The 16,450-nt window shown below is 42.4% G+C and overlaps 1 protein-coding gene across 1 annotated transcript in view; it reads right to left on the reverse strand.

Annotated features, from left to right (window-relative positions):
• Positions 1-3,345: 3,345 nt before the first annotated feature.
• The window catches only part of LOC114106866 (5-hydroxytryptamine receptor 5B), a 43,314-nt gene continuing 30,209 nt past the window's right edge, over positions 3,346-16,450 (reverse strand). The window contains exon 2 of the mRNA XM_027954051.2: positions 3,346-3,730. Coding sequence (XP_027809852.2) covers positions 3,395-3,730 — 336 coding nt within the window. The 3' untranslated portion in view covers positions 3,346-3,394. The remainder of the gene's footprint in view (positions 3,731-16,450) is intronic.

A 16,450-nucleotide genomic window follows, 5' to 3' on the forward strand; every position in this document is an offset into this window, starting at 1 on the left:
AAATCCCTGTTAACTGGTGCATTCAACCAACAAATATTTGAGTTTCTACTCTGTCAAACACGAAATACAGAAATGAAAAACACAGGAAAGAGAATCTGCCTTCCTAGAAGCTTCGTCCAATGGGGAAGACACAAAAGAAAGAAATATGTAAGTCATGTTTCTTCAACATACTGATTAAATCAGTGAAGGAGGGTCAGGAATGTCTGTTTTGGTGGTGGTGGCAATTTTATATTGAGAAGCTAGGGAGGACCTCAGTCACTGACTAGTGAAGGAGTAAGTCATAGAGACCTGGGTGAGGAAATTCCAAGTATAGGGAATAGCAAGTGTAAAAGCCCTGGGTAGAAGCATACCCAGATGAGTTTGGTGACTATCTGTGAATCTGTGTGGGAAGCTACAAGAGGATTTTGAGTAGAAAAGTGATATGTTCTGGCCTCATTTTAATAGGGATCCCTCTGGGGCTGTGTTGCCTACAGGCTACAGGGAACCCAGTTAGAGATCACTCGTAATCCAGATGAGCTAGGCATGGTGGCAGATACCTATAATCTCAGTGGCTGGGGAGGCTGAGGCAGGAGGATTAGAAGCTCAAAGCTAGCCTCAACAACTTAGCAAGGCTCCAAGCAAATCTAAGTGAGATTCTGTCTCAAAATAAAAAGGGTTGGGATATGACTCAGTGGTTAAGCACTCCTGGGTTTAATCTCCTGGTACCAAAAAAAAAAAAAAAAATCCAGATGAAAATACAACTGAAACAAATGTCTCACAGGAGTTATGCTTTCTATATTACATTTTTTTTTCTGGTGCTGGGAATTGAACCCAGGGATGCTTTACCACCAAGCAATAGTCCCCAGCTTTTTTTTGAGACAGGGTCTCACTTGCCTAGGATGTCCTTGATTTGCAATCCTCCTGCCTCAGCCTTCTGAGTTACTGGTATTGCAGGTTTGTGCTATCACATAAGGCTGATTTTTTTTTCCTGTTTAGCTTTTTTTTTTTTTTTTAAGTACTGAGCATTGAATTATTGGTTGATATTCATCAGTTCCCTCATAGTAGATTCCTTTGTTATGGCACTGAAATATACTTCCCCATCCCTTCACTTTAGGATTGTAGTTTATTTATGAGGTGTCCTCCAAAAGCTCATGTGTGAGTCAAAGCAAGAATATTCAGAAGTGAGATGATTGGTTTATGAGAGCCTTAACCTAATCCGTAGGTTAATCCACTGAGATATTAACTGGGTGGTAAACTGTAGGCAAGTGGGGTGGGGCTGGAGGCAGTAGGTCACTGGGGGCATGACTTTGGGGCTTATATTTTGTCCTTAGTGAGCAGAACTTGCTCTTTGCTTCCTAGTTGTCTTGTCCTGAGCTGCCTTTCTCCACCATGCTCTTCTGCCATGATGTTCTGCCCCACCTCAGGCCCAGAGCTATGGAGTTAGCCAACGATGGACAGAACCTCTGAAATCATGAGCGAAAATAAAATAACCTTTTCTTCCTCTAAGTTATTTTTGTTGGGTCTTTTGGTCACAGTGACCAAAAAGCTGACTAAAACCATTGATAGAGTTTTGAAAAGGTGTTTGTGTGGCCTATCATCTTGCCCTTCTCTCTTGAGAAGATTTTTGTTGTTGCAAAAAGTATGAGGGACACATGGTGCAGACCTAAACCTGATCTGCAGCTTTCAAGACCAGAAGAGTCCAGCTGAGATGACTGCAGACCAGCCATAGACAAATGAAGGAGCAAGAAATAAAGGCTTGTTGCTATGTCCCACTGGGATTTTATAGTTGCTACAGTTGCTATGTCCCACTGAGATTTTATAGTTGCTACAGTTACTAAGAACATGGTTGAAGGTTACTCTTGGTGTCTTTCAGTCAAGTTAATTAACTCAGCCTACAGGTTTTATTGGTATTGTTTGGTTTCTTTCTTTTTTTTTTCTTGGGGGGTGGGTACTAGGGATTTAACTGAAGGGTACTCGACCATTGAGCCACATCCCCAGCCCAATTTTTTATTTTATTTACAGATAAGGTCTCACTGAGTTGCTTAGCGCCTCGCTTTTGCTGAGGTTGGCTTTGAACTTGCAATCCTTCAGTCTCAGTCTCCCAAACTGCTGGGCTTATAAGCATGCGCCACCACGCCTGGCTTTTGTTGGTGTTTGGTAGTACTATAACAGGTATTATTTTCCCTCTGTGTGCATCACAGAAATGATCCAGAGCCTAGACAGGAATGCCCTCTAAGGTCTTTTTATTACACATACAAGTCAGTATGGTTAAGTAATATGGAAACATTTCTCGAAACTTTCGTCCCTTGTGGTAAAGCAGCAGAGAAAAGACCTCAACAGGGTTTCACACACAGGAATCATGTGGCAAGTTTTAAGAATTGCTGCTGCGTTGGGTCATCCCCCAGAAATTTTAGTTTAAAATCAGTCTAAGAGCAAACTAAAAATCCAGCAGCATCTGTTGTAGTTTATATGTGATATGTCCCCCAAAAGCTCCTGTGTGAGACAAAGCGAGAAGGCTTAGAGGTAAAATGATTGGATTAGGAGAGTCTTGATTTAATCAATGCATTAATCCCCCATAGGGATTAACAGTGGTAACTACAGGCAGGTATATATTTTTCCCTCCTTGAGGGAGCTTGCTCTCTGCTTCCTGGAGCTGTGTCCCCAGCTACTTTCCTGCACCAAGCTCTTCTGCCACAGTGTTTTGCCTTGCCTCAAGGAACAGAGCTGGCTGGCTATGAACTGAGACCTCTGAAACCTTGAGCCCCAAAATGAACTTTTGGGTCAGAGTAGCAAAAAAGGTGATGAAAACAATCTCACTGATTTAAAAAAAAAAAAAAAGAAAACTGAGAGAATGTAATACATATATCACCAGTCTACACTTTGAGAGTCTGATTCAGTAGGTAGGTGATCCTCATTTTCTTGCAAATTGGAATACACGGCCATTGGGGGATGTGTGAGAGTCTTGAGAAAGGTAAGCTGAGTTCAAAGGGTGGGGGAAGCACTCTTTCACAAGGGAGAGTCTTCCAAGAGGCTTGAGATGCTCACTGAGGAACAGAGTATTGAACAAAGGAAAGTCAAATCGTCTTTGACTTGTGTGTCAGTTGTAACCAATTAGCAATAACTAAAGTGCTGTCCTGAAGGATTCTGAGTGAAATTCCTGCTCAATGGGGAAAGGTACATGATCTATTAGCAATGTCTATATGGGAAGAAAGCATACTTTTATGCTTACTGTATATTTTTTGCTTTCCTTTGTGAGGCGAGCCTTTGGCACTGCTACTTCTATAGTCCCAGCCCAATGATATGACTCTCAAAATGTAATTAGTATTCAGCTAGGGAGAGACAGCTCCCAGATCACTGGTGAAAAGGAGAGTTATGAGTTCCTTTCCCCTGTCTCCCCATTTCTCTCCAACCCCTTTTATCTCTGCTTGGTAAAGAGGCTCTTAAAAGCATTGTTGTAGTTCTTGTTAAAAGCTGTGTAAATCAAGGGGTTGAAAAAAGAATTGGAGTAGCCAAGCCACAGGAAAATGCTCTTCCAGATGGGGGGTAAGCTGCAGGCACAAAGGGGGCTGATGAGCTCCGCCAGGAAGAAGGGGATCCAGCACAGGACGAACACACCAATCAAGATGCCCACCATCAGGGCTGCTCGCTTCTCCTTCTGCTCCCGCCAGGAGTCTCCACTGGTCTGGAAGGTCACAGTGGCTCTGCAACGGGCTGTGAACACCATCTCAGCCTCAGGAGGTGCCTCCTTCACCTTAAAAGAAAGTAAGTGTGGAATTAAAAAAAAAAAAATAGAACACGGAAAAATGATGAACAAACTGAAAAAATTCTTAAATTTTTCAGAGAAGTAGGTTCACAGGACTATATACTGCTCCAAAAGTGGGAAAGAGAAGTGAAAACAAAATCACAGCTTACTCGAGCAGAAATCAACGAGCAGAAGCTACTGCAGGGACCAGTGCAGAGTAATAAAACAAACTCTAATTGACCAATTGCTAGAGGCTCAGTGTGGACAATCCTAGGAGTTAGACTCCTTGAGTGGCTAGCAGGAGTGCAGGGAGAGTGCTTTTGTAAGTTGTATTACTACACAAGGTCCTCTCAGTGAGTACTGGAGAAAAATCAACTCTTGCTTCCCGCAAATGGAGGGAAGTGGAAGTGGATCCATTTCGAAATACATTGGCTCATTCCCTTAACAAACCCTGCCCTCATGAGAAGCTTGTTTATAAGAACCTAACCTGTTGGGGTTTATCAGAGCTAATCTACCTATAGAAGGGAAATATCCAACTCCAGCACCCTCTAACCTTCCATCCCCAACTGAGGGGAAGGTGGGACTGGGAAGCCCTGTGAAGTTCACAGTCCAAGGGCACAGCCTCCCCGCCAAAAAAGACTATAATACCTAATCACAGGTTTAAAATTCTCCCTGTCCCCCCAAACCTTACTGTTTTTCCTTACCCAATATATTGTGCTCATCTTTCCACAAGCAATTACAAAACTACAAGGCAAAAAGAAGTTTGATGAGACTTGGCAAGATCAGAACCAGAATCATATGTGGCCATATTGTTGGAATTATCAGACTAGAACTTTTTAAAATATAATATACTAAGGACTTTAATAGAAAAATAAACAACATGTAAGAACTTTTGGATAATCTAGGCAAAGAGAAATTGTAAGAAATAATTTTAAAAAAGCTAGAACTCATAGAAGAAAACATAGGGGAATACTCTAGCATATAGGCACAGACAACAACTTTCTCAATAGGACCCCAGAAGCTCAGGAAATAATATCAAGAATTAATAAACGGATGGCATTAAATTAAAAAGCTTCTGCACAATGAAGAAACAAGAATGTAAAAACAAAACCTACTGAATGCAAGAAAAGTCTTTGCTAGTTACCCTCTAACAGAGGATTATTGTATAGAATATATAAAGAACTCAAAACACCCAAATTAATAAATGGAAAAATGAACTAAACAGACACTTCTCAGAGGAAATATAATGGCCAACAAATATATAAAAAAATGTCATCATTAGCAATTACGGAAATACAAATCAAATTACACTGAGATTTACTTTCTCTTCAGTCAGAATGGTAGCCATCAAGAATATAAATAATAACTGGGCACTGTGGGGCGTGCCTATAATCCCAGCAACTTGGGAGGTTGAGACAGGAGGATTCCCAAGTTCAAATCCAGCCTCAGCAAAAGTGATGTGCTAAGCAACTCAGACCCTGTTTCTAAATTAAATACAAAATAGGGCTGGGGACGTGACTCGGTGGTCGAGTGCCCCCGAGTTCAATCCATGGTACAACCCCTGCCCCCCCCCAAAAAAAAAAGAATACAAACAATAATAAATGTTGGAGAGGACGTGGAAAAAAGGAACACTTTAACACTATTAGTGGGATTGTAAATCAGTACAACCACTATAGAATGGAACCATCATATGGCCCAGCTATCCTACTCCTTGGTATTTATCCTAAAGAATTAAAGTCCACATACTATAATGACACATGCATACCCATGTTTATAGCAACACCATTCAAAATCACCAAACTATGAAACCAGCCTAGGTGTCCATCAATGAATGGATAAAATAAAATGTGTTATGTATATACAATGGAGTTTTACTCATCCATAAAAAATGAAATTATGTCATTTGCAGGAAAATGGATGGAACTTGAGACCGTTGTGTTAAGTCAAATAAGCCAAATTCAGAATGTCAAGGGTCATATATTTTCTCTCATGTGCAAGCTAAAGAGGAAAAAGAAAGAGGGCCAGGGTAGGGAATCTTATGAAAATTGAAAAGAGATCAGGAAAGGAAAGGACCCAGGAAGAAGAAGAAAGGGGGAATTAATGAGGAATGATACTGGCCAAATTATATTGTTAAATTTTGTGCATGTACAACTATGTAACAACAAATCCTACTACTATGTACAACTATGGTGCACCAATACAAAACATGGAAAAAAAACTATATCAGAAATGAAGAAAGAATGGCTTTGTTGGGCTCATTAGTAGACTAGACATAGCCAAGGAAAGGATCTGTAAACTTGAGCCAGGACAATTGCAGCTTCAAGGAAGGAAGGAAGGAAGGAAGGGAGGGAGGGAGGGAGGGAGGGAGGAGAAAAAAGACTGGAAGAGAGAAAAAAATAACAGACTATCAAAAAACTGGAACAACTACAAAAGGTATAATATATTTGTAATGAGATACCAGAAAGAGGAACAGAAGAAATATTTGAAGCAATAATTGCTGAGAATTTCCCTTAAATAATGTCAGAAAACCACCAGGAAGGTCAAAGAGCATCAAACAAGAAAAATGCCAGGTACATACATACATGAGGCTGTCATTTTAACCTGCAGATAAACAAAGATAAAATCTTTAAAGAAGCCCAAGGAAACAAAATACCTTACCTACAGAGGAGCAAAGATAAAAAGTACATCTGACCTCTCAGAAACCATACAAGCAAAAAGAGTGAATGAAATATTTAAATGTGTTAAAAGAAGAAAGGGAAAGAAAAATCTAGAACTTAAAAAATTACCCATTAAAAGTGAAAAAGACTGAAGAGTTTTAGTTCCAATACAAATGCCTTACAAGAAGTGTTTTTAAAAGTTCTTAGAAAGGAAATCATATAGGATTTACATAAAGAGCATCAGAGAATGAATACATGAAGGCAAAATAAAACTTATTTTTCTTATTTGAGCTAACAGGTAAGTTTGTTCACAATAAAAACAGCAATAATGTTTTCAATAACTCTTGCTATTTGTGCTTATGTATAAGTCAAATGAATGACAATATGATACAAGAGAGGAGAAAGAGGAATTAGAATTATTTTGTTATTATAAAGTATTATATACCATGAAATGGTATAAGTTATTTGACATTGGACTAGGTTTGGATGTAACTGTACACTGCAAACTAAAGAGCAATCACTAAAAAATAAATAAAATATACCTGGTGTGCTAAGAGAGCGGAAATAATGTCACAAAAATTTCATTTAAACTGCAAAAGACAGAAAAAGCACAAGTCAAAAAGGAACAAAGAACAAGAGTAACAAATAGAAAGCCATAGCAAATCTAGATACTAATCCCACTACATCAGTGATCACTAAGTATTAGTATTCTGAATACATCAATTAAAAGAGCTCGTTGGGCTGCGGCTATAGCTCAGTTAGTAAAGTGCTTACCTCACATGCACAAGGCCCTAGGTTCAATCCCCAGCACCACCAAAAAAAATAAATAAATAAATTGTTGAGTAGACAAAAAAATAAGACCAAACTATAAATTGTCTAGAAAAAAAGAACTTTAACACATATATAGATTTAAAGAGATGGAGACAGATATACCATACTACCAATAACCAAAAGAAAGTAGGAGGAGTACAAGTTTGAGGCCAGCCTCAGCAACTTTGTCTCAAAATAAAAAATATAAAGGGCTGGGGATGTTACTTTGCAGTAAAGCACCCCTAGGTTCATTTTCCAATACACCCAGAAATATAGTAGGAGTAGGTATATTTCAGACAGAACATACTTTAAAACAAAATTATGAGTGAGATGAACACTGCATAATAACAGGATCTATACTCCAAGAATTTATTATAACCCTTAATGTGTATGTGCTTAACAATGGAACATCAAAATACGTAAGGCAAAAACTGATATAATTGTGATATAGTTCATCCATTTCTCTTTTCAATTCTATTTGGAGGACTTCAAAACCTCTATCAGAAATGGACAGATCCAACAGGGAGAAAAATCAGTCAGGATAGTTGGATTCAACTGTACCAATCAGTGGGTATAATTAACATCTATAGACTCTTTCAACAACAGCACATTACACATTCCCCCTCCAGCTTACATGGAATATTCAAGGTAGACCACAGAGGCCTTAAAACACCTTAAAAATTCAAGAGTAAAAACTGTACAATGTCTGGTCTCAGACCACAAATGAATTAAATTAGAATCAATACAAAGATAGGCAAATCCTCAAATACATGAAGAAGCACACAACATACAAATCAAAGAGATCTTAAAAAATATTTTAAGCCAAATGAAAACAAAATTTATCAAAATTCATGTGATGCAGTAAAAGTGATGCTTAGAGGGAAATTTAGAGCATCGAATGCATACATTTAGAAAGAAAAAATATCCAAAATTATTCATCTAAATTTCTTAGGAAACTAGATGGAAAGAGAGAACATTGAATCCAAAGTAAGAAGAAATAAAAATTAGAGGAGAAACCAATGATTGGAGATAGGATATCAATGGAGACAAATCAATGAAGCCAAACTCTGGTTCTTTGAAAAGATAACATCAATTTGCTTCTAGACGAGAAAAAAGGAGGACACACATTACTTATATCAGAAATGAAAGCAGGGATATCACTACAGTCCCCATGTGCATTAAAGGGACAATAAGAGAATACTGTGAACAACTCCATGCCCACGAACTTGATAACCTGGATGAAATATACCAATCCCTTAAAAGCCATGAGCTACCAAAAGTCAACCAATAAGAAATAGACAGTCTTGGGGGAGGGAACCAAGATGGCTGGATAGATGGCGAGATACCATTGGTGCAACTCTGCCTCAGAGAAAAGTCAGGGTGGTAAAATATTTTGAGAATGAGAGGGAGAATTCTGGAAATTAGCACAGAAGTGATAGAAACCCTAAAACATTGCAGAGAGTCAGAAAACAGCCTAGAGAAAAGAACAAAGCAGTTTGCAACCTCAGCTGGAGCTTCTCAGCATGGGGTAGGGTTCCAACACTGCTGGCAAAAGGTAAGCAGAAAAGTGCCAAACTGCAGGAGAGCTAGTTCCATAGTACTTAAGTTGGGGATCCAGTTGGGGATCTGGTTAGTCTAAAACTGATTCCTCCACTCCAAAAAAGTATTTACTTTGGACTCCTCCCAACACTCTGAACTCAAACTCCAAAAGCAGCCACTACTAAATGCCATCTTGGCTTATAGACTGGCAGCTGAACACTTGCCTCTGCCAGGAGCTTTGGGCCAGTGAGCCCTTCAAGCGTCCTGCAGCTTCCCAACCAGAGACTACCATAGCCATAAACCTGAGTCCCACCAGGGTTTGCTCTGTGGGTATCAGGGAAGGTCTCCTCTTCAGTCCACAACCTAGGGACTGTAGCCACTGTTGCAAAGCCCTACTTTACCCACTCCTGTCCACTGGGAGTTGGGAAAGTTCCCAGCCAAGCCCCGCAATTGCAGGAACATGGCAACCGGTGACCCCAACCCTGCTAACGTCTGACTCACTTTGGAAGGATATAGAGAAGGTCTCCTTCCTAGTCCACAACCGTGAGACTGCAGTTGTTGGTGCAAAAGGCCTCTGCATTACTCATGCTTATCCCTAGGGACCAACAGAAAGGCACATCTGTGTTCTCTATAACTACTAACGCCACAAGCCTCATCCCCAAAAACTTTCCTCACATGACCTAAGGATAGTCTCACCCATTCCCTGCAGCTCCAGGACCAAAGCCACAAACCCTAGCATCACCAATACTCAGCTTGCAGGGTGTAGGGAAGGTTTCATTCATGTCCCACATCTCAAGAAATGTGGATACCAGTGTCACATGCCCAAACATGACCTGCACATGCCCAGTGTAACCTAGGGAACACCTCCAGAGCCCACGGACTAGACTACAAATGCTGGTGTCAACAGCCCTGTCATCACTTGTCCTCTGGGACCTGAAGAAGGTATCATCCAAGTTTCATTGCTCCATGAAAGCAGCTAACAGTACCAGAAGCCCCAGCACCAACTGGAATCACCCCATGGGACCTACAGAAGGTTCCTTTTGTGTCCCAAAACATTGATTCCATGGTTACAAGTGTCGTAGATCCCATCCCCACCTGTGCTCATCCAGCAGGACCTCCAGAACTGTGGCTTTTGGTGCCACCGGCTTGGGCATCTCCCACATTCACCCTGAGAGTCTGGGAAGGGTTTTCCTTACATTCTGTAGCTCAGGGGAAATGCCTGCTAGTGCCACAATCCTTAGGCATCACCTGTACTTGCTCTGAGGGACCTGGAGAGATTCCTTTTCATGTCCTATACCACCAAGACTGTGGCAGCTGCCCCCACAAGCCCAGTGTCATTAGGGCTGAAAACTCTTTGAAAGTCTACATCCATTGCAAACCTGTACAATTTAACTACCTTCATCCATTGCTGCTGTTTAGACTATTGAGGAACTCAGAGACACTGCTGACATCAATCAAAGATGAAGAAGTCACACAAAAGCTATATTTTTGAGCTCCCCTATAACCAGAGACAAAGCACCTATCCAACTGTCGTATGTAAAATTTTTAGAAATCTTTTCTTACAAAAACTACTGCATAAAATTGGGAGCAATGAACATTAAGTCAGATGTGCAGACATCCATGTAAAGACACAAGAAACGTGAAAGGAAACATGACACCTCCCAAGGAGGATGATAATTCTAATGAGGAAACTCAGGGTATGAATGAAAAGTTCACCAAAGAAATAGAAACCACTGAAGAGCCAGTCAGTTTGGGGAACTAGAATCTCCAGTCAATGAAATAAAAATACAATAGAGAGCTTCCCCCCAATGACTAGAACAAGCACAAGAAAAGAATTTCTGAACTTGATGTCTTTTGAATTAATCTGGCCTGATATGTCAAAAAGGGGGTTGAGGAGGGAAAACTTATTTCACAAAATAATAGCTTAAAACTTCTTAAGTCTTCCAAGAAATATGGATATCCAGAATTGAGAATCTCAAAGCACCTTACCTAGATTCAACCAAAACAGATTTCACCAAAGTATTTTAGAGTAAAAATGTCAAAAGTACCAGACAGAATTCTAAAAATGATAAAAGAAATCAATAAGTCATATATGAAGATCCATTATGCTTGCATCAGATTTCTCAGCAGAGACCTTACTTAGATATAAATTAACAAAATATCCATAAAATATGTATGAAGAAAACTGTAAGACACCAATGAAAGAAATCAAAGAAGCAAATAAATGTTCGTGGGTAGGAAGCCTCAATATTGTCAAAGATGTCAGCTCTTCCCAACATGACCTATAGAGTCAGTGAAAGCCCAGTCCCAAAAATGAAGCCCAAAACCTCAGAGAGTTATTTTGTGAAGATTACCAAACTGACTCTAAAGTTTCCATGGAGAAGCAAAACACCCAGCATAATCAACACCATGTTGGAGAAGAACAACTCCAAGATACACCATAAAGCTGCTGTCATCAAAACAGTGTTGTACTGGTGAAGGCTTAGACAGACACAGGAGGTGGGTGGATAAAATAGAGACCCCCAAAATAAACCCGCATAATCAACTGGTCATTGACAAAAGCGTGAGTCATGCAATGGATAAATGGAGCCTTTTCAACAAATGATATGGAAACAACTAGGCATCCATGGAGGGCGGGGTAGAATGAACCTAGACCTAAGCCTTATACCCTTTACAAAAATTAACTGAAAATGGATTGTATGCTAAATATCAACTAGAAAACTAGTAGATAACTGGAAAAGATATAGATCACCTTGGATTTAGTGTTGACTTTTTAGATGTAGTACCAAAGGCACAATCTATCAAAGAACTGATAAACCAACTTCATTAAACATTTCTTATCTGAACCACTCTAAGATTTCATCTCACTACAGTCAGAATGGTAGCTATTATGCCTACAAACAACAACAAGTATTGGCACGGATGTGGGGAAAAAGGTACACTCATACATTGCCGATAGGACTGCAAATTGATGCAGCTGATATGGAAAGCAGTATGGAGATTTCTTGGAAAATTGGAAATAGAACCACCATTTGACCCAGCTGTCCCTCTCCTCGGTCTATACCCAAAGGACTTAAAAACAGCACACTACAGGGACATAGCCACATCAATGTTTATAGCAGCACAATTCACAATAGTTAAACTGTGAAACCAACCTAGATGCCCTTCAATAGATGAATGGATAAAAAAAAAATGTGGCATATATACACAATGGAATATTATTCAGCAATAAAAGATAATAAAATCATGGCATTTGCAGATAAATGGATGGAGTTAGAGAATATCATGCTAAGTGAAGTTAGCCAATCCCAAGAAACCAAATGCTGAATGTTTTCTTTGATATAAGGAGGCTGATTCATAGTGGGGTAGGGAGCAGGAGCATGGGAGGAATGGACGAACTCTAGATAGGGAAGAGGGGTGGGAGGGGAAGGGTGGGGGACATGAGGTAATTAATGATGGTGGAATGTGATGATCATTACTAGCCAAAGTACATGTATGAAGACATGAATTGGTGTGAATATACTATGTATACAAGCAGGAAAAAAAATCATGTATAAGGGACTAAGAGAGCCTCAGACTACAGGGTCAGGTAGTGCTTGCCTGTTAGAGGTCATCGAGGGGAAGACAGAGAGGATGAGATTTCCAGGGAGAGGAAAGAGCCTGAGCAAAGCACAGAGCATGAAACAGTCTGGCCTGCTCAGGGGGTCACAGGAGTTGATTTGGCTTATGAGAAGGGTGTGAGCAGATGGAGGTCAGGAATGGACCAGGAGATGAGGCTGGACAGGCAGAAAAACTGGATACCCCACCAGGAAAGACCCATGTGCAAAGCGAAGGTATCAAAACCTTGTGAAAAAGTAATCAGGAGATAATGGAGAATTAAAAAGAGAAACAACGATTTCTTCTTTGTTTCCTTTCGCTTTTTCTCCCCACTATCTCCAACTGTGAAATGTACGAAGATTTCAAAAGAAAACCAAAAACTCGTAGTGATTGATCCTGACTCTACTTTGTCATTTTCACAGGTTTATTTCCTCTGCTGGATATTTGCACACAAAATCCCCAAGTGCTTTTCCTTGCATTCATTTCCTCCAGTTTAATGAACCAGAGAGTTTATTTACTTTCACTACAGTGTTTTGTGTTTTGGTGAACAGTGAGCCATTCTCTCATTGGGCAAAATTAATACTTTCAGTAATTGTGTGGCCACATGTATGATATAAGGAGATGCTAGACTGAAACAGGTTTTGTTTAATATCATGATTTATTTTTTGAACCTCAAAAATTTTTTAAAAATTGGAAAAAAAATGATAGCTCTTACTCTTAAGCTGAGGAGTTTAGAACACAAATCATTTTCCACATTTTAGATATTGTGTTTGACACATACAAAAATTTAGTAACATGTTGTGTTTTGAAGCATGATAATATATTAAATTCCCAAGAATCTATAATCCCATGGACACATCATGAACAAGATGCATGTGTGTATTCCTGCTCTATCTCGTCTCATTTCTCCACCCTCCACCAAAGGAGAGAGTGGCACTATTAAGAATTTTGTGTCTATCTTTACTTCAACTTTTAAAAATAGCTGTATTAAAAGTGTATATACATCTAGGGGATAGGGTTGTGGCTCAGTGGTAGAGCACTTGCCTTGCATGTGTGAGGCACTAGGTTCGATACTCAGCACCACATAAAAACAAATAAACAAAATAAAGGTATTGGGTCTATCTACAACTAAAAAAAAAAAATTCTTATCTGCAAGAAAGACTGTCAAGTCAATTAAGAGACAAACCACACTCTGTGAGAAAATATTTGCAAAAGCCACAAATAAAGGACAGTTATCCAAAATATACAGAGAACTCTTAAAACACAACAGTAAAAATGTGAACAATCTGTTTTAGAAATGAGCCAAAAAAACTTTTACAGTCACCTCACCAAATAAAATAGAGATACCAGATCACTCCTGCAAGGTAGGCGGGCCTGCGACCCACCGGCAGAAGAGGAGCAGCCGCCTGCTGAGAGGCTGAGCCGCCCCCTCCCCCTGCGCCGGCATAGTAGAGGGAACTGGGACCAAACACAGAGCAGGCCCAGCGGCCTGCTGAGGGGCAGAGCCGCCCCCCACCCCCCTCGCCTGCCAGGTAGGGGAAGGGTGACCACCGACAGAAAAGGCCCAGTGGCCCGCGGCGGGACAGAGCTTCCAATCACTCCTGCAAGGTAGGCGGGCCTGCGACCCACCGGCAGAAGAGGAGCAGCCGCCTGCTGAGAGGCTGAGCCGCCCCCTCCCCCTGCGCCGGCATAGTAGAGGGAACTGGGACCAAACACAGAGCAGGCCCAGCGGCCTGCTGAGGGGCAGAGCCGCCCCCCACCCCCCTCGCCTGCCAGGTAGGGAAGGGTGACCACCGACAGAAAAGGCCCAGTGGCCCGCGGCGGGACAGAGCTTCCAATCACCCCTGCAAGGTAGGCGGGCCTGCGACCCACCGGCAGAAGAGGAGCAGCCGCCTGCTGAGAGGCTGAGCCGCCCCCTCCCCCTGCGCCTGCACAGTAGAGGGAACTGGGACCAAACACAGAGCAGGCCCAGCGGCCTGCTGAGGGGCAGAGCCGCCCCCCACCCCCCTCACCTGCCAGGTAGGGGAAGGGTGACCACCGACAGAAAAGGCCCAGTGGCCCGCGGCGGGACAGAGCTTCCAATCACTCCTGCAAGGTAGGCGGGCCTGCGACCCACCGGCAGAAGAGGAGCAGCCGCCTGCTGAGAGGCTGAGCCGCCCCCTCCCCCTGCGCTGGCATAGTAGAGGGAACTGGGACCAAACACAGAGCAGGCCCAGCGGCCTGCTGAGGGGCAGAGCCGCCCCCCACCCCCCTCGCCTGCCAGGTAGGGGAAGGGTGACCACCGACAGAAAAGGCCCAGTGGCCCGCGGCGGGACAGAGCTTCCAATCACCCCTGCAAGGTAGGCGGGCCTGCGACCCACCGGCAGAAGAGGAGCAGCCGCCTGCTGAGAGGCTGAGCCGCCCCCTCCCCCTGCGCCGGCATAGTAGAGGGAACTGGGACCAAACACAGAGCAGGCCCAGCGGCCTGCTGAGGGGCAGAGCCGCCCCCCACCCCCCGCGCCTGCCAGGTAGGGGAACTGTGACCACCGACAGAAAAGGCCAAGTGGCCCGCGGCGGGACAGAGCTTCCAATCACTCCTGCAAGGTAGGCGGGCCTGCGACCCACCGGCAGAAGAGGAGCAGCAGCCTGCTGAGAGGCAGAGCCGCCCCCTCCCCCCCGCGCCTGCAAGGTAGTCGGAACTGAGACCACCATCAGAACAGGTCAGACCTGCAACCGAGAGACAGAACAGGCCCAGTGGCCTGAGGAAGGGTAGAGCCGCCCCCCCCCCACGCCTGCAAAGTAGGCGGACCTGCGACCCACTGGCAGTACAGCCCCAGAGGCCTGCAGAGGGGCAGTGCCGCTGCCTGCGCCTGCAAAGTAGGCAGAACTGCGACCACCGACAGAACAAGCCTAGCGGCCCGCAGAGGGACAGAGCCGCTGCCCGCGCCTGCAAGGTCGGCGGACCTGCTACCGACTGGCAGAGCAGGCCCAGCGGCCTGCCGGCGTGGTAGGCACATTGCCCCAATTGGAGGAGGGGCAGAGCCGCCGCCCGCGCCTGCGAGGGAGACTTTGCAACTATACAAGACCAATATAAATATATAGGGGGAAAATTCAATAGCACAACAGTTTCACCAAGAAGAAAGGAACGCGAACAGTATGAAGAGACAAGGAAAGAAAGGACCACAAGCATTGCAGGTCAACTCAACGTTAGAAGAGGTAATAGCTGCAGCTGATGGAATGTCAGATAAAGAATTCAGGATATACATGCTTCAGATGATCTGGAGTCTCAAAGAAGACATCAGACAGCAAAATCAGACAATGAAAGATCACTTCAACAATGAATTACATAAACAAATCCAAGAAGCAAAAGATCAACTATACAGGGAAATAGAGGTTATAAAAAACAAACAAACAGAAATCCTAGAAATGCAGGAAGCAATAAGCCAACTTAAAAACTCAATTGAGAATACTACCAGCAGAGTAGAACACTTAGAAGACAGAACATCAGACAATGAAGATAAAGTATTTCAACTTGAAAAGAACATAGACAGCTCAGCAAGACTGTTAAGAAACCATGAGCAGAACATCCAAGAAATATGGGATAACATCAAGAGACCAAATTTAAGAGTCATTGGGATACAGGAAGGAACAGAGTTTCAAACCAAAGGAATGAGCAATCTATTCAATGAAATAATTCGAGAAAACTTCCCAGACTTGAAAAATGAGACAGAACCCCAAATCCTAGAAGCCTACAGGACGCCGAATGTGCAAAATCATAAGAGACCCACACCTAGACACATTATAATGAAGATGCCCAACATACAGAACAAGGAGAGAATTTTAAAAGCTACAAGAGAAAGGAAGCAGATCACATTTAGGGGTAAGCCAATCAGGATAACAGCTGATCTTTCAACACAGACTCTGAAAGCTAGAAGATCCTGGAATAACATATTTCAAACACTGAAAGAAAATGGGTTCCAACCAAGAATTGTGTTTCCAGCGAAATTAAGCTTCAGGATGGAAGATGAAATTAAAACCTTCCACGATAAACAAAAGTTAAAAGAATTTGCAGCTAGAAAACCATCTCTTCAAAACATCCTTGGCAAAACATTACAGGAAGAGGAAATGGAAAATAACAATGAAAACC

Source organism: Marmota flaviventris, chromosome 11, assembly GCF_047511675.1.
Source record: "Marmota flaviventris isolate mMarFla1 chromosome 11, mMarFla1.hap1, whole genome shotgun sequence".
NCBI lineage: Eukaryota > Metazoa > Chordata > Mammalia > Rodentia > Sciuridae > Marmota > Marmota flaviventris.